General features: G+C 38.3%; 1 protein-coding gene across 1 annotated transcript in view; it reads right to left on the bottom strand.

The window, feature by feature from the left end:
* HMCN1 (hemicentin 1) overlaps positions 1-23,453 on the bottom strand; it is a 196,023-nt gene that overhangs the window by 117,429 nt on the left and 55,141 nt on the right. The window contains exons 7-11 of the mRNA XM_065674233.1: positions 20,424-20,544; positions 19,600-19,863; positions 19,181-19,325; positions 15,308-15,429; positions 10,239-10,514 (exon numbers count right to left, since the gene is read on the bottom strand). Coding sequence (XP_065530305.1) covers positions 10,239-10,514; positions 15,308-15,429; positions 19,181-19,325; positions 19,600-19,863; positions 20,424-20,544 — 928 coding nt within the window. The remainder of the gene's footprint in view (positions 1-10,238; positions 10,515-15,307; positions 15,430-19,180; positions 19,326-19,599; positions 19,864-20,423; positions 20,545-23,453) is intronic.

Below are 23,453 nucleotides of genomic sequence, written 5' to 3'. Positions count from 1 at the left end.
ACCACCAAAAAATTTGAGTCAACTGACATTTTCTTCTGTAGTACATTTGATTCTGTCTTAGGAAAATACAGTTTGGCAAGGCTATAGATATTAGCAATTAAGTCACACCCAGCTGACTTAAACCAAACTTCTGTTCCTCTACACGTCCAACTTCACTTGATAATATGGATTAATTTCAACACATTACACCTGCAAGGCAAGGGAGTACATAATGTCCCACAGATACGAAAAATGGCAGTCTCGTACCTTCATGGAAGTCAGGTGAAGTTCCCAACAACTGGAAAAAGGGAAATATAACCCCATTTTCAAGAAGAGGAAAACGGATGACCCAGGGAACTACAGACCAGTCAGTCTCACCTCTGTGCCTGGTAAAATCTTGAAGCAGATTCTCCTGGAAGGCATGCTAAGGCACATGAAAAACAACAAGGTGCTTGGTGACAGCCAGCATGGCTTCACTAAGGGGAAATCCTGCCTGACCAATTTGGTGGCCTTCTATGATGGGGCTACAGAACTGATGGACAGTGGTAGAGCAGTTGATGGACTACCTTGACCTGTGCAAAGCATTTGACACTGTCCTGCATGACATCTTTGTCTCTAAATTGGAGAGGCATCAGTTTGATTGGTGGACCACTTGGTGGATAAAGAGCTGGCTGGATGGCTGCATGCAAAGAGTTGTGTTCAATGGCTCAATGTCCAGCTGGAGACCAGTAACAAGTGGTGTCCCTCAGGGATCGGTGTTGGGACTGGTCATGTTCAACATCTTTGTCGGTAACATGGACAGTGGGATTGAGTGTGCCCTCAGCAAGTTTGCCAATGACACCAAGCTGTGTGGTTCGGTTGATACCCTGGAGGGAAGGAATGCCATCCAGAGGACCTTTGACATGCTTGTGAGGTGGGCAAATGCCAACCTTATTAAGTTTAACCATGTCAAGTGCAAGGTCCTACACCTGCATTGGGGCAATCACACAGAATCACACACAGAATCCCAAGGGTTGGAAGGGACCTAAAAAGATCATCTAGTCCAACCCCCCTGCAAGAGCAGGGTAACCTACAATCCCAGGACACCTACAGGTTGGACAGAGAAAAGCTTCAAAGCAGCCCTGTGGAGAAGGACTTGGGGGTGCTGGTCGATGAGAAAATGAACATGAGCCGGCTTCAGTGTGCACTCGCAGTCCAGAAAGCCAACCGTACCCTGGGTTGCATTAAAAGAAGCATGACCAGCAGGTCAAAGGAGGCAATCCTGTCCCTCTCTTCTGCTCTCATGAGACCTCTCTGGCAGTATTGTGTGCAGTTCTGGTCTCCTCAACATAAAAAGGACATGGAACTGTTGGAACAAGTCCAGAGGAGGACCACGAGGATGATCAGGGGACTGGAGCACCTCCCATATGAAGGCAGGATGAGAAAGTTGGGGCTGTTCAGCCTGGGGAAGAGAAGGCTGAGTGGAGACCTCATAGCAGCCTTCCAGTACCTGAAGGGGGCCTATAAGGATGCTAGGGCTGGACTCTTCATTGGGGACTGTAGTGATAGGACAAGGGGTAACAGGTTCAAACTTAAACAAGGAAAGTTTAGATTGGATATAAGGAAGAAGTTCTTTACTGTAAGGGTGGTGAGGCACTGGAATCGGTTGCCCAAGGAAGTTGTGAATGCTCCATCCCTGGCAGTGTTCAAGGCCAGGTTGGACAGAGCCACGGTTTAGTGTGAGGTGTCCCTGCCCATGGCAGGGAGATTGGAACTAGATGATCTTATGGTCCTTTCAAACCCTAACTATTCTATGATTCTAAAAGTAGATCTAATAAAAAGCTGCTGGGTTTCAAAAAGTTCCTCCTAGGTTTCATAACAGCTCTGAAATCTCTTAGCTCCCAGAGGAAAAGCACCAGAGGAAGGCAGAACCATAGTTCCAGAAGTACTAGAATTAAATCCAGATAGGAGCGGGGGAAGAGAAAGGCAAGAAATGGATGCAAGTTACAGAACTGTCCTCAAGTGATTCATGATGTGTAGAGATTTCTCAGCTATTCTTATTTTGTTTTAAATCCTGCCAAGAGACACTGGGAGAGATTCTGCATGCTCTGGTCCTGCACCCTCTCATGTCAGCATTAGGAAACTGTTTGTCTCAGATGGCAATTACTCATCATGCTTTGGCAACACATCATTGCTCATGCAGTTATTTCCATAAAATGATATTATCAGGTGAGCAGAAGATGATGAAAAGAATTTGCATTTAACATATAAGCCACTAAATTAGCTGAAGAAGTCAATATACACAGCTGTAACAAACAAGCTACCAGCTAGAAGGAGCGAGGCTGCATTTGCCTCCAATTAACCATCTTGTTTTCTTGCTGAAAGGCCTGCAACAAGGCAGGCACAGAGAATAGGCTTTCTTTTATGACAGATCAATTTGATGTCTTTTGCTTTGTTTTTTTGTAGCATAGGGAAGAAGATTTGCACATGAGCCAGAGAAGCACAAGCTTCTGATAGCGCGATCCCATTCAAGGCTGTAGAATAAAACCTTTTACACAACATAGATCCCATGTAAGGCTTGAGAAAGAGGTTGGTTTGAAGATTTCCAGGGCTGAAGCACTGTTTTTGGCCCTAATATTCATTAAAGCCACGTGAAGCAGTTCAACTAAGCATGAAGAAATGGATAGCAAGTACCAAATTTTTATTTCATACAACATTAAAAAAAAAATAAAATCACTCTTTATTAGCAGAAAACACAGCCATTGCCAATGTTTTTTCCAATACTTTATGCAAGCTTTTTTTTTTTCTTTAACAGAAGTATTTCCCAAAAAGCTACCCTGCAGATGATATTTGACTGAATCATTACTTATACCAACGTTTTTGTGCTCACCCCTAAGATTCTTTTTTGCCTTTTACACTAACAGCATTTTTGGAAAAGTGAATGACGTTAACTGACACATAGTTCATTAACTAAGACTAAATAAGAACAGCTACATGCACACAGATAATGGCAAGGAATAGATACAGCCCCATCTCTGTGTCCAGCCTGCTCACTAACAGTTTTCTATAGTAACAACCCATTCTTGTTAGCATCAATTAAAAGGGTCTGAATTGACCTACTTTTGCAGCTATCTATCAAGATTCTGCAAGAGCAGATGCTTATCACAAAGCCATACTTTTAATGATATAGGAACTGTAGCGTTAATGTGAAAAACTAATCCTTTTCTGACTGATGTTCTGTGTGACCACAACAATGTCTACAAAGTCTTGTGGTATTGTTTTATGGATATGCCTTAGTTTTTCCACATGGAAAAGATACAAATGGAAGCAAATGGCTTTGATCTCTAACTGTCTAAAAACCTACACTGTGTTAGTGTCAAGATTGCATACTGGGAAAGCACAGGGGAGAAAAAAAATATCCAACTCTCTCATTATGATAGCTATTAACATATGTCAGCAGGTGAGACAGAAGACTGAGGCTATGCAGAATTTCTCCCAGAGTGTAGATTTCCACTTTGATGTCAGATCAGGCACAAAATTCACATTATATCCTAAGTTATGAAGTAACAACACAATTACATATAACCTATCATTAAATTCAGAAAAGGAATCATCCATTCATCCAATTTCTAGTAAGTTTAAGTCACCCTTTAGCAATATGCATTGGAATTAATATTCAGTTTTATACTTTGCTCACAAGCCAAATCAAAGAAGTGTAGAAGTTGCACATAAACAGAAAAAATGACAAAGGCTCCTGTTTGAATAGCAAGCTGAGAACAGATTTCTTACAGCATGAATAATGATTGAAACATTCAATAGGGATAAACAAAAAGTAGCCTTCAACATTAATCAGCCAGTCACATTCATCAGTGCTTTGGCATCAACCAAGCAACCCTAACTGAAAAGAAATATTGTCTTTGGACCTTATTATCTTGCTTCATTCTCTTGCCAGCTGTCTCATTTAGCTGCCACGCTCTCACTGATCTCCTTCTCAATCCATCCTCAACTATGCAGAAGTGCAAGGTGTGCCATCCTGCATCATCCCTGGCAATCTACAAAGGTGATGCTGCACAACAAATCACAAAAAGATCTGCATATGGTAAACTCTCAGGTTATGGTGTTGGTATGCTTATGGTATTACTGCTCAGGTAAACAAGACACAGCAGTAGCATTAATGGTTGCTTTTGTGAGACTCTCCTCAAAGCTGGAGGGGAAACATTATTGTGATCTTGTTGTTCAGCTGGAGAGTATGCACAAGCTGCGATTTCACCTATGTCAATAGCACTCTTTGTTACCACAGGGTAGGGCAAGTTGATCTGCTGTAATATACTATACAGCATCCACCCCAGCACTAAGAATGTACATGCACTGTGAAAGACATAGGGGAAGGACCACCCAGTTTCTCCCTATAGTCAAAAGAACTGCTCCCCAAAAGACATGCAGATATACTTCAGTCAGAGTCTCATTTTCCATAATCTCCCTTCACTTCCTTTAAGTTGGCATTCACTCACCACATGCAGACTCTACCAGGAAAAATGAAGCACCCAGTAAGTATTCTTCAGCTGTCATCAAGAGGCCATAAAGAAAGCTGACATCCTACACACCATACACTCAGCCTTTACAATCACCTCCCTTCAGAAGGAAAGGAAATGGGCTCCTTCCTCTTCATGTCACTATCTCAAGACTTGTACTCAGCCGTAGAATTTGGTAGATTCAGGAAAAAATACTTGAACATCTTTACAAGGGAAAACGAAAAAGCCAGGCTTCCTGCTCCAGCAGAGCAGCAAGCACTGGCACGCTGTAGATAAAGAAATATTGCTGAAAACTAGTGCTTTATAGAATGTGAAATAGGGGACTTCAACCTCTGAAACTTTGTGGGTTTTCTCAGCGGAAGTATCCCTATCTTCACATGATAGAGAGACAGCTCACTTTGTTGAAGTGTAAATTTAACCTGTTTATATTCGTATGTATTAGCGAGGACTGAATGCCCCCGGAAGGATCACAAATCCAACACCTTTCTTACAGCAAGAAATACAATATTTAATAGTTTAATTATTTCCTTGTGCTTTTTATTAGCTGTTACAATAACAGAGATCAAATATCCTGCAAGAAGCTAGTTTCCAAGAGATCCGTATGGTACATGGCATTGAACCAGAGGTCTGTGTAGGTCAGAAGACATCTAGAAATACCAATTTCTAAAAATGTTATAGTTCTACTCCTCCAAAACTCCTTGTAGCAATACTTGCCTACATTTGTGAGAAAGCAGCAAGAAAATAATGAGCAAGAAATCAAATAACAGAAATTACAAAACATGACACTAATTTCCTGTTTAATAACTTAATTGTTTTATCTTTCATCAAGTTAGGACTTAAATTCTTTGGAGTAAGAACTCATCCTATGACAATCTGAATACTATAAAAAATACGAAACCTCAATCATCAATTATTTATTTGAATTTGCGACAATTCATCTAAAAGAAACAGAAAAATTAAAGGTATTTCTAAATGGATGAGAGTTTTTTCTGCTTTTGAACTGATCTGTAGATAACCTTACCTCGGGAATATTATCAAAAAAACTTCCCAGACAATCCAGGCCAACTCATGCAAATCAGGCCACAACAATGATTTGCCTAAAGTGCAAACATTTTTTCCCCATCAGTTCACCTTCACTAAACAAAATAAAAATAAAAGAACCTCTTACCAATGGTGGCTGCGTTGAGAAGGCAAAGAAGCTCGGTGACACCCATTAATTTTCCTGAGTGGCAGATAACCTTAGAGGTTTATTACCCCTGACCTTTTCCATGTGATTCCTTGTAAAAAGGGAGTCTCCATGTTCTTTGTAGTCACCCTCTAAATACTGGAACATGATAATAAGGTCTCTTCTAAGCCTTCTTTACTCAAGGCTAAACAAAGGCAGTTCTCTCAGACTTTCCTCACACGGCAGGCTTCCCAGTTCTTTGACCATCTCTGTGGCCCTGCCCTGGACCCTCTCCAGACTGTCCATATCCTTTCTGTAAGCGAGTGCCAAAACTGAACACAGAATTCCAGGTGTGGCATGACAAGCACCAAGTGGGATAATGACATTTTTATCTCTGCTGGTGATACCTTTGTTGGTGCAACCCAGCATCCTGTTACCTTTCTTTGCCTCAGGAGCACACTGTTCACCTATATGGAGCTTGCTGTCCACCAGGTCCCTTTCCACAGAGCTGCTCCCCAGCCAGGTAGATCTCAGCCTGTGCTGCACTCTTGGATTGCACAAGATCTTACACTTGTTTTTGTTGAACTTGATAAGGTTCTTATTAGCCCACTTTCGCAGCCTATCCAGGTTACCCTGTAGTGTAGCTCTCCAAAAATATCTACTCCCCCACTCAGTTTGGTATCATTAGCAAACTTCATCAGGGCTTAGTGGCTAGCACAGCTCATGGAATTATTTAACAGCACTACTTGTAAGCAATAACTAAAAATGCCTTTCAGCTGTGATGGCAATACCTGACTGCATTTAAACATTTTTAAATATTTGGCAAATAAGCAGGCAAAGGAAAACCACTATGGATGGAACAGCAGCTACAGTATGTATGGTTTTATTCTACTTGTAGAAAAAAATAGATCTGAACTGTATGCTGACCTGCATGCTGTTCATCATTAGCTCAATGCACAACAGCTGGCACTTGATTACCTTAGATGGCTCCCAGTAAGAGCAAATATTTAGTGTTGCTTCACTTCTTGTTAATCTTCTGCTGGAATTCATTGTATACTGAGATTATTAAACTCAAACATCTCTCCTAATCACCAACATAAACACAGGCAAAAGACATAGAAGTTTCTACATACTATACAGCTGTGCTATAGAGGCAAAAGACAGTTGCAATCATTAAAAGAAGTGCTTCCTTGTCTACTCGTATTTACTCACACCAGAAAACATGAAAAAACAATACTTCACATTTAGCATCTCCCACATTTGAGGGATCTGAATTTTAATTGGGTATTTGAAATTCTTGGAGTGGAAAGGAAACAAAAATCCCACCACAAATCAATCCTTTAGTATACACATTATACCATTATTTCAATTTAAAAAACCAAGCCTAAATGCCTCAAAATTCCCACAAATTTATACTTCTTATGTGTATGAAAACATCAAGAAAAAAAAGAAAAAAATCAAGCTACCAAAACATGCCATATTAATTCAACCTGATAAATATGCATATACCACACATTTTGCCTCCAAGAATGTAACAAACTGGAAGAAAAACTTCACATGCTCATGGATTTTCATGCATCAGTGTGAAACATATAATTGCAAAGTTTATATATAATGTTTCATGCTCCTGGGCAATCTCTAGCCTCACATGGCTGCAACATGTTCCTCCAGGCTTCTGAGAAATGATATGAAGTATGTGAAAAAAATAGTGAATACTCATTTGTTTCCATGTAAGACCAATCTGTGGGAGGACTTTAATAATTCATATGATGCAGCTATTTAACAACATCCAAAATTGAGTGTCTACATTAGAAGTTAGTCATAGCACTCAATAAGCACCAATACAAGCCTAGACAGCTCAAAAGCTTTTATTCCTTGAAATTTATAAAGCTGCATTAAGTGATTTTTCAGACTGAGAAGTATACCACCAGACCACAAATAGACAGAAGTTTCAAAGGGATCTTCATCCGCCTGTGCTCATTATTAGCGTGGAGCAATTAGTTACTTAGTATACTATGTTCTCCTCAGCACAGAACATGCAACTGGGAGAAATCATCAACTCTTATTCAAGATTTCAGTCTGTATTTGTTCAGCTGCTGGCAAAAAAAAAAAAAAAAAAAAATCAGATGAATGTTCCCTTTCACAAACAGCAACATCAAACTGATAGCTTTCAAAACAAGGGCTCACTACAATTCACTTAAGCATGTAAAACAGATGCCAAGTTATTTTTAGAGCTACCAACATTTGTTCTCTGCCTTAACTCCCACTCCAGAAAGAAAAACGGAATGAAAGTAGCATTTATGATCCAAAATTCAGAGATCTATATGGAACTGTTCCAACAATAATAAAGGGCTTCAATACGAATTTAATTTGACATTCTGAATGACTTACAACTATACAAAGCATGAATCCGTCTCAATCAACTAACAAGACTTCAAGATTTCCTCTTCAGGATGTCAATACTGACAACCCTATAAAGCTTTTGCTTCTTACATATAACCACCCTTTAGTCTTTTGCTGCCAAATATAAACTGCTCTTTTGAATACCCCTCTAGATACTAACAAGCACTATTGTACTTGTATTGTACATGACAATCACACAAAGTACCTCCAGAAATCTGACAGAAATCATCTTGTCCAAGCAAATTAAAATTATCACAAATAATTGTGCACCCAACTATTCTGATACAATTCAGCTTCTGCTATTAGCCATTTGAAAGGTTGACAGTAAATTTTTTTTTCCATAGAGACACTACTCCATAAATCTGCATTCAGCTGCATCTTAGCATTTCCTACTTATTTATTCTGTTCTAAGCATCTTTGATCATAAATGAAAGAAAACACAACTCAGACTGTCAACTAAGCCTGTCTAAAATGTTCGAGTGTTCTCCCTGATGTGTTTTAAAGCTGTAACAATACCGGTACCAGCCAAAGCATAATTCACAACTATTTGATATAATAATGCTACATACATAAGTGATTTGAAACTCAGTATTTTGCTGTAGCAGCAGTAAACTTCATTTAGCTTTATTATTAAAAACCTGCCAGAAGCAGTTTAGTCATAGTGTTGAAGCTCCCAGCTGGTCTACAGACATTAGAGAGGAAAATCTAAATCTCAGGAAGAGATGAGTGAGGGGGGTGCTTCTGTTGCTGCCTTTGACATGCTTGAATGACTACCTTAATGGAAAAATCCTGTAGAATTTAAAACTAAGTCTTCCAAATATATGGAGGGGGCTGGGGGGGGGTTGACTTTTTTTTTTCCTATGGCTTCCCCCTCCCCCCTTCAGCCTTGCTAGAAATGAGTCAGTTTTAACTCTGTTTTAACAATTTAACTCAGCTGAAGCCATCTAATGGTAACTCAAAGAGATCAATGAAGAAGCACTTTATTCTTGCCATATTTTGTAATAGGTCCTACATAACTGATTGCACACCTACTTAATTCCACCTTGGTAAACCAACATGCTTTTCCTGTAAGAAAAAATACATCCTGTTAGTAAGTGCTATAACTCCACTTTTGACCTTTTTCTGTTTTGGAGGACTTTAAGCCAAGCAATCCCATTGAATGTTTCTTTTTTCCACAATTCTGTTTTTCAGTTAACAAAGTACTAGAATTACAGCAGCAAAGTTAATGAAACTACCCAAAGAACATGACCCAATATCATCAGCAAGCAAATATCCTGTCAGTCACATTCAAGTAGACAGAATAGGGTTTTTCTTATTTTCAAAAACGTTGAGTTTAGTTTCTTCTTACCCACAGACAGGTAATAAGGAAACAAAGATTCAAATCTTCACCTGACCAAGGCAAACAGAAAACCTGCAGTGCTTTCAAGTTGTAAACAGATCTGCTAAGAAAAATTACCGCATATATACTTTTTTTTTTTTCCAATTTTTTCCTGGTATGCAGCAACAGCTCCAGTCTAAACCTTGTTTGGTCTCATGCACACTGCCTTTTGCAGTTTTGTCATATTTTTAAAGGCCTTGGATTCATAAAAACTAGTCCTTCATAAAATCATGATTAGCTCTTCATACATCATCATTATAAAGCAGATACAATAACATATTACATAGAAGAACTTAGAAGTATTATTCTGTTATAAAGATTAATACAGAAACTTTTACTAATTTAGTTACACACACATAGTGTGTATTAACTATAGTTACAGTTTCACTGGGGGTTGGGGAGGGAACCTGAAAATCCACCTAGCCAGCCTGTAAGTTTTCTCTACTTAGAAGCAGGCTGTAGACATTGGATAGTGGTGTGTGTGTGCATGCATGTGTAGGTACTTCTGTGTTCTACCCTGAAAGAGACACTAACAACAAAACTACTTCAGGCTCCATTCGCTTGTACAGCAGTTGAATTACAGTTAAAGGAGAAGGATAAAATCACAGATGAGACACACACAACATAAAGCAGTCTTGCAAAATAAGCACTAGTGCTGTTTGGTGACTCCCATTGCCATTTGCAAAGTGATGTTCTGTCAGTCTCCAAGTGGTTTTATCAATAGTTACTAAGAGGACAGCTCACAATGCAAATAAAATATAAACCATGACAGAGTACATTTAACATGCAGTTTCCTTATTACCTTGCACTATAAGGAAAACTGATGCTGTGGTAGATCCACCCTCGTTAGAAGCAATGCATCTGTACTCGCCAGCATCCATGAGCTTTACAGTCTTCACCTCTAAAGACAAGTTACTCAACATCCTTATTCGCAGGGGTTCCTTCAGTCTTACATCCCTGCCATTTCTCTGCCAGGTAAGATTGTAACGTACTGCACTTAAAGTTAGGCAGGTCAAGATAGCTCCTTCACCAGTGACAACTGTAACGTTGTTGGGAACCTGAATCACAGGTGGAGGTTCTGTGTAGGAAGAAAAGAATAAAGACCAAGTCATAAGAGAAAAAGATTTGAGAACCTTTGTTTCATTTGTGGATTCTTGATACATCAAGTACAGTATGGGGGGGGGGGGGGGAAGGTTTAATTTTGAGTTTTATTTCACATTTCTGAAGCCATGAAACAGAACCAGGGGAGCATCCTCATTCCCTGATGCTAAGCTACCTGACAGGAGCTGACATCACAAGAATACATCTGATTAAGGTCAAAACTGTATCACACCAGATGAAAAATAACCACCACTGGGCCCCAGAGTCTGATCTCTGAGGTGTGACCACACATGGTGGAATCTGAGTTAAACATACACTAGATTTTTACAGGCTTGTGTATGAAAAAAAAACAAACAAACATGTTACTACCAAGCTCTTCTAATAGTAACAATAAACCAAGTTAACAGCTGCTCTAAGCATCATTATTGAGTTCTTTCCCTGATGATTTCTACAAGAGAATATGAAAGGAGAGAGAAACATCTGTTCTTTTAAGTTTATCCGATCAAGGAATTTGTCAAATGAGATAAGGAAAAGGGGAGGCAATAAATACAGTATACAGAGATTTTGCAACAGGTAAAAAATACTTCACTCTCTCACTCCCACCCCCCACCTCCCCACCCCCATTTGGTTTTCCCCAGACTGGGGCTGTTTTTTGAGAAAAGAAAGATCTACAATGAATAATATTCTGAGTAGGATGCCTTAGCAGATATAAGACAGCTGTAAGAGCAAGATCAAATTTTTATCAATATACACTAAAGCACATTTATCGTAAGAAAAGCAAGGGTAACAGAGAATTAAAAATTCTGTATTTAGTAACGGTGAATGCTACTCCTGTTCTCAGAGGCAGCCATAACTGCGGCTTATTTAGGTCTCATGCGGGGTCTCAGATGAGGTTCACAAGCTTCAAGCTAGATCTCTGCATAGTAACAAATTGTTCTGGCACTATGCATGCTGGGTGTGCAGCTCTGCTTCCCTACAGCACACAGTCCCTAACAGTAGTCACCCTTAGTACTGAAACTGTGCATTTCAACACATGCAGAGGAGAGCGAAGAAAAGGTACACCTGCTTACTGAGAATGGAGTGTCTCCCTTGCCCTTCAGGTTTTGGTTTGTTTGGGAGAAAAGACAAATCTAATGCTTTCCATAAGCATACCACCAAATTACTTAAACTTGTAGAGAGATGAAGGCGGTACAGGACTAAAATCCCCATTTTTTGAATCACTCTCTGGTTGTGCATGACATCTTTTAGGCTACACCAGTCTCTTATCACAATAGTACACAGACATAGCAAACCCACAACCAAACTCTTAAGCTGAATTTAGAGCACTTCTTTACTGGCACTTCAGTTAAGGTCCCTGCACAAGCTAACAAGCCATTTGGCATGTTAAAGACTTAATATTAGTAAGATGAAGTCAAACTCAAGTGCTTGTTTTTTCAGCAACTAGGAAATGTTGATACAGTTCCAATACCTTTCACACAGCAGTTGACAAAATGGATTATCTGTGATATACTGTCTGTTACATGGGCAAGCTAAGAATACTTGAAAAGACTGTTTACTTTGCTGAAAGCAGACATTTCATGTAATTTTCTTCCAAATATTTGTACACAAGGATTTCAAAGCAAATCCCTCACATTAATCCTCTGCAAGGCACAAAATAGACCTAATTGCTCATGTTTACATTATGAGTCAATCTCAGTCAATCTCTCAGTGCTCTATCGACTTTTTCCCCTCATCACTCTTGACTTTCAAGGCCTACCAATATCACATGAAAAAATGTTTGGATTCTCTTTCTGATCCCTCTGTGAGGAGGAAGATGGTTGTAACTTCGAGGAAAAGAATCTTTATGTCCACAATTTCTGGGGCAATAGATAAGATTTCTTGTCCTCCAAAGCATGATTTGAAACAACCATATAGGAATACTGCCCACCTAAAGGATTTTTGTAGCCCAAATATAAAGTAGGGCTTTAGAGTTAGGACATTAGTGGTGTTACTGTTCCATTCTACTTGAGTACTTTACATGACTAAAAGGAGGTTCCTCTTCTCAAATTTACCACATGGTCTAAGAGGGCCATTTCTCTACTGAGACAAGGGGGGCACAAAATTACAAAATGGAATATATAAACCTTTAGAATCAGTTTTAAGTAATGTTAAGTTTGATGGCTTTGCAACAATAGCAATGGAAAATTACCGAGGTGCATAATACATCAAAAAAAAAATAGAGTGCAGCTAGAGAACATACTGAGCATTCTTGTACAAGATAAATTGTTATAGTTGACATAGTTTTAAGAAAAACAGTCTAGAAGAACAGGATACAGGGATAAGGAGTATGTGGGAATGGCAGGTGTCCAGGATGGGCTACAGTTAAACTAACCGATAAGTAGGAGGATAGGAGGATTATTATGTCTCTGGTGCTAAAGAACAAATTAAACTGGTATGAGTATCTACTGTGCGTGCTCCAAAGGCTGCCAGAAGTGATGAAGATTGTTGGAAGAAGTAAACGACCCTCAGAGACCACCACCACAATTCTGTACGCATGCGGGGAACTTTCTGGAAAATGATGTAATGTATGTATGCCCAGGGACTATATAAGGATGGCTTGTGTAGCAACACAGAGAGACACACATTAGGAGGAGCTATTCCCCGTGTCTCCCGGTGCTGCAATAAAGAATACCTGCTTGTCAGCTTGAAAACTTTGTTGGCAAGTGTGTTCCTGGAGTTTTCTCCGAATTGCTACAGACTTTGCCTTAAATGGAATCAACGATACTGGATTTGTTAACACTGCAGTCTGAGGAACAACTTTACCTGGAAAAAGGGAAGGTGAAGGCATAGCCACCTTCTTCAACTACTTCTCGGGGTAAAAAAAAAAAAAAAAAAAAAAAAAAGGAGAAGATGAGAGCCTGTGGTCATAACATAATACTCATCAGGGGAAATTCTGACCAGACATGCAAAATATTTTCCTAGTGGGGGTAGTTAAGCACTGAATGCTGCCCATGGAACTTGTGAAATCTCTCCCCTTGGGGGTCTGATTTGAGAGATTCCCGAGAAGTACAATCAAGCTCAGATGTTACTTCTGCTTTGAGCTGTGAGTTAGACTAGGTATCTTCTGAAGGTCCCTCCAGCCTAAATTGTTTTATGATTCTGTGCTTCATAATATGCGTTAACTAACCTGAATTAGCTACTAGAGGAGATAAAATACAAGACTTCAATTTCAGGCCATTATATAAAACCTCAAGGCTGAATTCAAGCAGCCGTTCTAAGCTCTACTATCCTCACTGCCACTAAAACTGACTCAGCTCCACTGTTTTCCCCAGTCAAGAGCAGTAGTTTACCCTTCTGCATGACAGATGTCTGATCAACAAACAGAAGGCTATACAGAACAGATTTTTTTCTCAAAACAAATAATTTTTCCCTTTCCCCGAGACCACATTGCAACTGTGAAAACTGAAGTGACGAAATTTGCTATAGTACGGACAAGGTTTTCATCCACCCACCCACATGCATAAACAAGATTTTCTTCTTAATTTTTGCTGCAAGTCATCTTCCTGCAGAAAGCCACTAGTGTCTGCTGGAGCAGTTCAAGACCATGCCTGGTTTTATGTTTTCTCCATCTGTGTTTGTAATGCATCTTGGTTTACAGTTAATTAAACCAAATTCCTCTGACAGAATAAAGGATTAACTTTGTGAAGTAAAGCCTGTTGTTTTAATTTGGGAAACATTTCTAGCAGATCTGCAATTAAAACTCCCAACATCCTAAGCTGCAGGCAATAGTCAGCATCCATGTTTCCCAGTGGTCAGACTGACAGGTACACAAGCAGTTTAGCTTTACACTTGCCTTCACAGAAGGCCAACTCTCTCCCTTCCTCCCACTCCAACTTCTTATGTCAAAAACTTGATCAGGGCGACACTATTCACTTTTCAGGAATGATTCTCTTGCCACAACTAACTGTCAGTAATAATTACTAGGTAATAATCAGTTAGTGCTCCAAGTCTGAGCAGGTCATTAACTTACATAATAAAAATTACCTCTCCCTTAACAAGTATAGAATCAGTGCTTTATGCTTTGAAACTGCTTTAACATATAAGGCACACTAATTCATACTAAGTGGATGACCAGATTTATCAGTAATTGTCCATTAAATTGAGATTTTTATGAAGGTAGGAACATTTTAAAATAAATTTTTAAGAAAGTTAATAAAAATTACCTATTAGATAGATAGTGACTGTTGGCCATTTTAAGGCTAGCAACTAAATATTACCATTTATTCAAAATATTCTTCCTGATTAGCCCAATTTATTCCTCATTTAATTCTACCTCCATCGTAGTTATTCACTTTTTAAAAATTCAAGGTAATAGATAAGAGATTTTAAATAATTTAATGAATTGTGTTTTTTAAAAATACACCAGATTTTCGAATGCAACTTCAGTAATTATTCCTTTATCAGATAATATATATATACAATCAAGTAAATGTATAATTGCTACAGCTTGAAATAAAAGTGAAAATAACCAAGATCTGAGATTTCAGTTTCTTCTTTACAGGCAATATCTAGTACAACTGATAGTGGGAATTAATCAAAACATATGCAATGGAATATTTAAAACAGGCTGAATAAACAATCAGCACACTTGTGTACATGGTTGAGAAAATATTAAACATACTAATATATATTTTATTAAATACAATTTAATTATCTTATTCAGTGACATTGCTCTCTGTTAAGTGCTCCAGCACAATGTACTTTGGTGTAGAAGGATGGACTACTACCCACCTGATACATCCAAAAATGTCTGTGCACGTCCAATTCCTGCACTGCTAGTTGCCATACATTCATAAAAACCTTCATCAGACAAGGAGACCTTGGCAATTTCCCAACTCATACTAGATGATTCTCTGAAGGAAAAAAAAAAAAGCATAACCACTAAATTCCTGAAAGAATAAAGAAGTACTAGAACCTGGTTCCCTGACTATAGACACAGGAGATTTTCATGACATAAACAGCTTGACAATGTATAGAAGTATTAAGAAAGGTTTTGGCAGAATGTCTTACACGCGTATCTACAAACATGCCTTTGACATATGTCAATAGTTATCACACAATAACTAAAACCACTGTAACTGTAGCCACTCAGCTGCTCATACTTGTTATTTTACTACTTGAGAAAATACCTTTCCTTAATACCAACAAGTTCCTACCTAGAGCCAGTATGTGTACTAAACCAATGGTTCTTACTAGTAAGAGTAACAAGGGTTCATCCTCGAGTTTCTCAAACTCGAAGTTACATATGGTGGTTACACATAAAGGAGACTCATCCTCTACCAGTTACAATCTGCTTTCCCCCATATGCAAGTCTACTATTAGGTTCATACAGTGGAGAGGAAGCATCTACCCTCTTACAAGGTAACTACGTCAAGAGAGATTTCTGTACTTTATAAACTGCAAGGACGACCTCCATCACAAACATTTACAATCCAAAAAATTGTGAAGTATCCATATGAAGATGACTCTGACTGGTGCTCTGCCAGCTGCATCCCTGAAATTAATTACCAGCAATAATTATGATCATCTAATATTCTGCACAATGATTGCCTAGTCATGCAAAAAACCAGCACAACACGGAACTGATGAATTCAAGACAGAAAATGAGGGAAGAAATGTGAGCAAGGAAGTGTAACAGGAATTTATGTAAATACTTGCAGCTTTTCAATATAACACTGCAAGGCCAAGCTGAGAGGCAATACCATGATGTACCACATACAATGTCAAAGCCAAGAAGATAAGATTATAACTACATTGACTGGTGGTTACAAGTGCTTAAAAAACACATGCTCTTACAGATTCTCAAGATTCAAACCCACATGTTATACAACTAATGGTGCAACAGACACACAGATAATGGCATAAATGGGAAAAACAGTGGTTGTTCTGCAGTGTCCCAGCACTCCGTGTGGCCTGTTGCTATGGCATATAAACAAAACTGATGAGAACAAAAATAGCCATGATAGCTTTGGCAAGTAATTGCTTCATTATGGGAAAACACGGAATTAATGAACCCTTTAAGCCTCTTTTGTTTGTCTGAATAGATAGATAAATCAAATCCTTAAAGGATATAAAAAGAACAAGAGAAAGAGACTCGGAATACGCATGAAAGCTCAATGCTGTAGCACCATAAGACAGACAATCCAACTACATCATAAATGAAAACATTATATAGTAACCTTAAATAGCTTCCTGCTTATTCTCTCTTACTTCAGACTTATCCTAGATAACATAATATATCATAGATCAAATCTATGACTTCTTACAATGCAGTGACAGCAAATGGACATGGCAATAACTGCCAACACTAAAGATTAAAGTAATGTTTCATCCAAGTAAAAACAAAGAAATTTCTTTTTCATGGAATGTATATTAAAAACGAAGTTATGTAATCCTATTCTTCATTCCTGACTTTTGCTATTCACCAGATGTCTAACGTGGAAGCCTTGAGAGTAGAAGCATTAAAGGAAATGTGTCCAGTGGAAAAGCTTGGCAAACTCAGACCTGCAGTGGTCTATTAGAAAATAGATATACAATTTAGATGCAACAATAGCAGCAATGACAAACACACCTCAGGGCATCTGCTGCACACTTTGCCACCGACTCTAAAAAGCAGTAACTGCACACAGCTCTTTGTAACATTTATTATTGGGACAACTCAGCAGCAAAGTCCTTTATTTACCCAAATCACTTTACAATATATGGAACTTACTGATCAAGGTGTTTACCTAGTCGGTTTGGAAAATACAAACATGCCTGCTTAGCCAAGTTGCATCCCAGTTATTTGTCCAAGGCCAGATTGGACAAAGCCTTGAGTGACATGGTTTACCATCAAGTGTTCCTGGCCCATGGCAGGGGGGTTGGAACTACATGATCTTAAGATCGTTTCCAGCCCTAACTATTCGATGATTCTATTAGTAGCTGTATAAACACTGGCAGAGAGCACAGTGACATTCATGTCATAGCTAACCTCACCTCTTGGTCACCATAAACCACCAAACTCCGTATCACATTTTCACCTGGGAGGGTACCAGCAGCAGGCTGTGGCTCAGATGATTGAACTAAAACATCACATTCACTTGTACTGCACTAGTTAACACACAGTTTGGAGGAATATGTCCTGCATGGTTTAGCAAAGTGGATACTGGACTTGACTAACAACCACAAATATCAGTTGATTCAGAGTGGGGCTTTCTAATTATTTTTATAGTTATTATTTTAATTGACTACATGGATTGCCTTTCTTGTCAGAATTTCATACATTACTTTTCTGATTCTGACCTCTGCAAGGTGGGTGTGATCTGCCATTTACAATGCATTTTAAAATCCATGGATATTAAAGACATATTAGTGCTCAGTTCCCACTGGTTTCTCACTGGAATGAGATGCTTACTACTGCTTTTGGTCACCTAAATCAGACTTCTCAGAAATGCACTAGGCTGTTAATCAACTGCAAATTTAGCTGCTGCAATTTTAGAGATTTTTTTCCCCTATATATGTTACTCATTTAAAATTAGCAATTATTACTACAGCTCATGGTAACTCTGAAATCAAAATAGAAAAAAAAAAAAAAAACAAAATACCAAATTCTGGGTATGTTCACTTCAAGAACACAATCAATATTCATCTGAACAGTATTTTCACATAGTCAGCTGTTAAGACAGAGCAATAATACTCAACATACAAACCATTTACTTCTCAAATATGTATATAAAAAAAAAAAACAACAAAAATTGAGTGAAGAAGACATCTTGTCACCAAAACTCAAACTCAATAATACAGCTCAAATCTGCATTAAACTAATAAGCTGGACAAGTCCTATATGCAACTTCAATACTAAGAAAACACAGACAAGACAAATAGGAACCTATTTAAATGGGATCGATAATACTTGGCTTGAGATATATTTTATTAAAATAACTCGGATAATCTGTTCATTCACCTGGTCTGTAATACAAAAATGAAAAAAGCAGCATAATCATAAAGGTGCCAGATATGTGAAAAGCAAGGAATAGAAGTGGATGTTTTGATAACTATAAAATGGAGTTAGCTGCTTAAGTGTGTGCTGGGAATGACTAAATGTAAATGGCACCTCATTAAAAATAATAATTAAAAAAACCTGCAGTATTCACACTGCCAGTGTACAAAGGAGTGTCTCAATATATTTATTTTGGTAGTCATGTACCTGCTACTGAATGCTAGAATGTGTGTTACATAATTATCTGTGCATCAGCGGGATGGGAGTGGTGGTGTGCTCCAAAGAAAAAGACAAAAAAGCAAAACACCAACAAAACTAGCTACCATGCTACTTTACAAAACTTTTAAGAAATATAAATACAAATTACAGTTTATCACAATTTAAGAATACACATTTGAGAGGGATTTTGGCTAGAACAATAAGTTCTCATCATCAATACGTAGTGTACACCCTCCTGAAACACACATATATACATCCTCCATAATGAATATCAGCAAAAATAACAATGCAAATAACAGGATATAAGCAGTATAGAACAGTAAATAATAAATGGCAATCATAGACTATAAATCAGAAACAAAACAACATTGGGGAAAAAAGAAACAAAAAATAAAATCAATACTTACTTAAAGAACTGATCCACTCCTAATTTTACTCCACTTTTAGTAAAACGCTGAGTAAAAGGTATAAGACTTTCTACATGGCAAGGAACAGACCCTGGTTGTAAATAATACCCTGGAGTCTTGGTGGGCATTGTAACTTTTGGAGCATCTAAAGAAAGAAAATATTCCCCAAAAGATTATTGGTGGTTATGAACATATACTGTATCTTTTCCTTTTATTAAAGGAAAATTCAGCTTTTGACCAAGTTATAGCTACTAAATAACAACATTAGCTTGTCCATCACAATGTAGAGATAGAACACTGGGAGGAAACAGCACAGAAAGTACTTGTATGTCTGAAAAAAAAAAAATAAATACCAGATATCAATTTTAACTGATTCAGATATGAGAAATATAAATTCAAGACAGGCTAAAATCTCTTACCAGGAGTTATACTAGAAAATGAAACACTTGAAACTCTCTGAAAAAGATAATCATTCTTGTCATAGCCCATTATTTTAACAAAAAAGGCTTCATCTGGTGGAATGAAGTCAGAAATATTCCACAGTCCATAGGGCTTTCTGTCAGGATAGTATTTCACAGGCAAGGTCTTAAGAAGTTCCCCTGTAATACTCAGAAGTTCCAGTCTGTCTACTCTAGCTGGAAGAAAGATCCCCGTGGTATTTAGAAGCACGAAGGTAGGAATCCCTAGAAAAACAGAAACATGCTATTTTAAGTGCTAAAAAAAATAAATAATGAAAAATAAAGACTTAAATTCCATACATATGGCTCACTACCCCATGAATGCACCATTTAGCTTCAACTCTTACATACTAAGCAGCAAAAACCTAAGCTGTGCTCTGCTTATTAGCTGTCAAGAGACACAGCACTGATTAGGGTTTAAATTACTGGTTTCCTACAGGTGTTTCTCAAATAGCAGCCTCTTTATTAACTCCTCACTGTGCCTCAGAGCCATTTTTTCTGAAGCTCCAAAAGAGAAATAGCGTGGCAATTTGGAAGCTTTCATAGCTAAAAATACCCAGATTCTTTTTTTTTTTTTTTGGGGGGGGGGGGGGGAAGCTAATAGAAAATTATACTGTAGTATGATAAAACAGGAATGTTGGCTGTGCTATCTTAGTCAAGTCCCAAGAACCAACCAACAGTAGCCCCAAATTTAAAGTTCACCAGAGAGACCATTACAGAGTTCTACCTCACTTCATGGGCCCAAAAATGTATATTGTTTACCATGGACTAAAATGGAAACGAACCTTGCACTGGCCTGCTGGATGTGTTTTTGAAGTCTAATGTTGGCTTTCTAGAAAACCCAGCTCGAAAGTCAATAGTGCTGAGACCTGTGATCCGAACAGAGTGCCTTCCACTGCTCGAGGTCTGAAAAAGCAACAGATCGAAAGACCATGTGCATAATCAGCATTTCAGGAGTTGCAGAGTTTCTGATTCAGCCACTGGGTTCAGTAGATAGAAGTCAGCTTTCATTAAAAAACCCCCAAAAGATAGAAAAGAGGCTTATGTCAAACGTTGTAAGTAAAAATGCCTTTATTAAAGTTTTACTTTTAGATACTGGACCCTACAATTGTAGTGTCAGCAAAAAGATGCAATTTGTCTCAGGGATAAATCACACCACAAATACACAAGAGCAACAACCACTTGTCACATGCTTGCTGCTGTAATGAAAGACTATAGAATTAGGATTTTGACCATTATGAAGTATACTATGAAACAGTAAGTGAAACACAAGTCAACAAAAATTAGTGTAAAATTTTTGCTGATAATATATATAAATAATTTCTTTCCAGTACTACGATAATTCATCTTACCCTTTCATTTATTAGTGAGCTCCCTTTTTAAACATACACAAAGCTGATTTTACCCATGAGGGATGTACAGACATCATAAGGACTGCATTTCATGAAAAAAGAAAAGCTTTAATCAATACCGTATATTAATGATTCATTTCTTTCCTGGCCAAGGTCTCATTTGGAAAGCACAGGATACATAAGTACTTCTCATCTCCACTCTCCACCTCCAGCTCATCATTCTGGTTTAATGGTGGGGTGGGAAGGAGGTGTGTGTGGGATAATCACAAACAACCCCCACCTGTCCACCCACTCTTGAAAATGCTTAGCTTTATGTTGTTTAAGGGTACAATTGCTTTTATGCAAGTCCTCAATTTTACAATTATTTTGATTTATCTTTATGTTACTTTCTATCATTCTGTGCTGAGAAAGAAAAAGGACAGTTGCTACTTGCCAAGAGTGCACAGGGACCCTTAGAGTGTTGGGAAGGGGAGAAGCCAAAACAAACACAGCCACCACCCAAAAAAAAACCCACCACAGATTTTTACGGACTTAACAACGACAAAACCATGGACAATTTCAAAGCTGGGGGAATGGTGGGTGTGAGGGGGGGAAGTGTAGTAAGAGTGAAGAGGCTGTGAAGAGTGATATCTAAGCTATATTATTCCAAGATCGAATCTGCATTAGAACCTACACAGATATTTTGTTCAGGGAGATGATACAGCACACAAGACTTGCAATATGAAACAAAATCAGTATTAAAATAAAATAATTCCACTGAGATTTATCTGTCTAAAGCATATTATCTGATCCATTCTCAAATACACAATTTCTTCAATTTAGTAATCACCTCTGATACAGCTGCATATGAATATTAAACAGTTGTTTCTTGTAACTAGCTCTCTAGGAACAGCCATTTAGACAGTGTGACAAATTGATGTCTACCTGATTAAAACAACCTATATTTGCTTCTACTTGGGTAGCCTTTCACCTCAGAAAAGCAGTAATGAAGCAGACCTGGACGGAAAACTTAGCTAAAAAAATACATGCCCATATTTGATGTCCTTGTAATTCTAATACCTCAAGGCAACTAGAGGTGTTCTGCAGCGCAGGAGGCAATCAGACTGCATACTGTGCATTTTATATTACTCAAAGCTGTGATTTAAAGAATTCACTGAGCACTGAAATAGCACCAACGCTTGCTTGGGGATTACGGTGGAATCTTCTTGGATTTATAATTCTCCAGTTGATTTAGCAGTGGCTAGTGCTGTTTAGCTCACCATGATTTGTTATCATACTAGAATGATAACTTCTTGCACTTCCAGTGACAAATTTCTATATAAGCTCTTTGCACAAGCCTAATTAATACCTGGTTTACTCGTAATTACAATATTTCAACTGTTTTCCATACTGTTTTTGGGGGGTATTTTTTAACCCAAAACGCTTACATTTGAATGCCTTATTCTCCACAGAACTGAAGACAGCATTATGCTGATTTTAGAAAAACAAAACCAAAAAAATTAAAAGCCCCCACTGCAGGAGCAGCTAAGCCAGGACTGGTTTGCATCTACCTGAGCATGCTGGCCTGCTTCCAGCTGAGCCACTTGGCAGTTTGCACCATGGTGAGTGCCAGGCTCAGCTTTTTAAGACCTTATTAGCACTGAAAGGTATTACACACTGAGCCTAAAAGAGTGACAAGCTCCTCTTCCAGCAATTACTGGAATTCAGAAATTTGGGCGACACAGCGCAGGCATACACAAGTAGTTCCACATGGCTCAGCTCACATCCAAAAAGGTTTCGGCTTAGCAACAGCCACGCAGGGCCAGAAAGAGATCACACTGGGCTTTTGATTTTTCTGCACTCTGTTTCTCTGTGTTGCAGGGCACTGAATGTTTGCTGGATTACATGCTTAACCTAAAGGACTCCAACAAGATATGCAGTTGAATACTGAGGAACTGACTGTAGGAGAAGTTCTCTCAGTTCCCAATACGTTTGATGTTACTAGACCACCAGGCTACCTCTGTACCAGGTTTTTCAGCTTTTCTGGTCCTAGAATCATTGTCAGACATCCAACCAATTCTCTATAGAGTTGCTGTGCTCAACATGCTTTCTAGCTCCAGTTCTGCAACAGTATCAATAGGTCCCTACAGTGCTGTATTTGAATTAATAATAATTTTCAAATTCCCTCTGTGCTTATGTCATGGACACAGCCCTGTGCAGCATGCATCCATTCAGTATACCTCATTGTGAATGTGGCTATGAAGGTACCTTACACAGTTGACTTCCTCCTCAAAAATGATGTTATAGTATTTAGATTTCTAGAATAGAGTAGTACAGTTGGAAGGGACCTATACCAGTATGATTTTTTTCCACGTCAATTTAGGAAAGCTGGGATCATGGTTCTTTACCTACATAAAAATTATATAACAATAAGACAAAGCATGAGTCAATTTAGGTCACAGACACAGAAGAGTTGAAAAGATT

This window comes from Lathamus discolor, chromosome 3, assembly GCF_037157495.1.
Source record: "Lathamus discolor isolate bLatDis1 chromosome 3, bLatDis1.hap1, whole genome shotgun sequence".
Taxonomy (NCBI): domain Eukaryota; kingdom Metazoa; phylum Chordata; class Aves; order Psittaciformes; family Psittacidae; genus Lathamus; species Lathamus discolor.
Note: the sequence above shows the minus strand (reverse complement) of the source record. Positions and strands in the feature narration are given on the sequence as shown.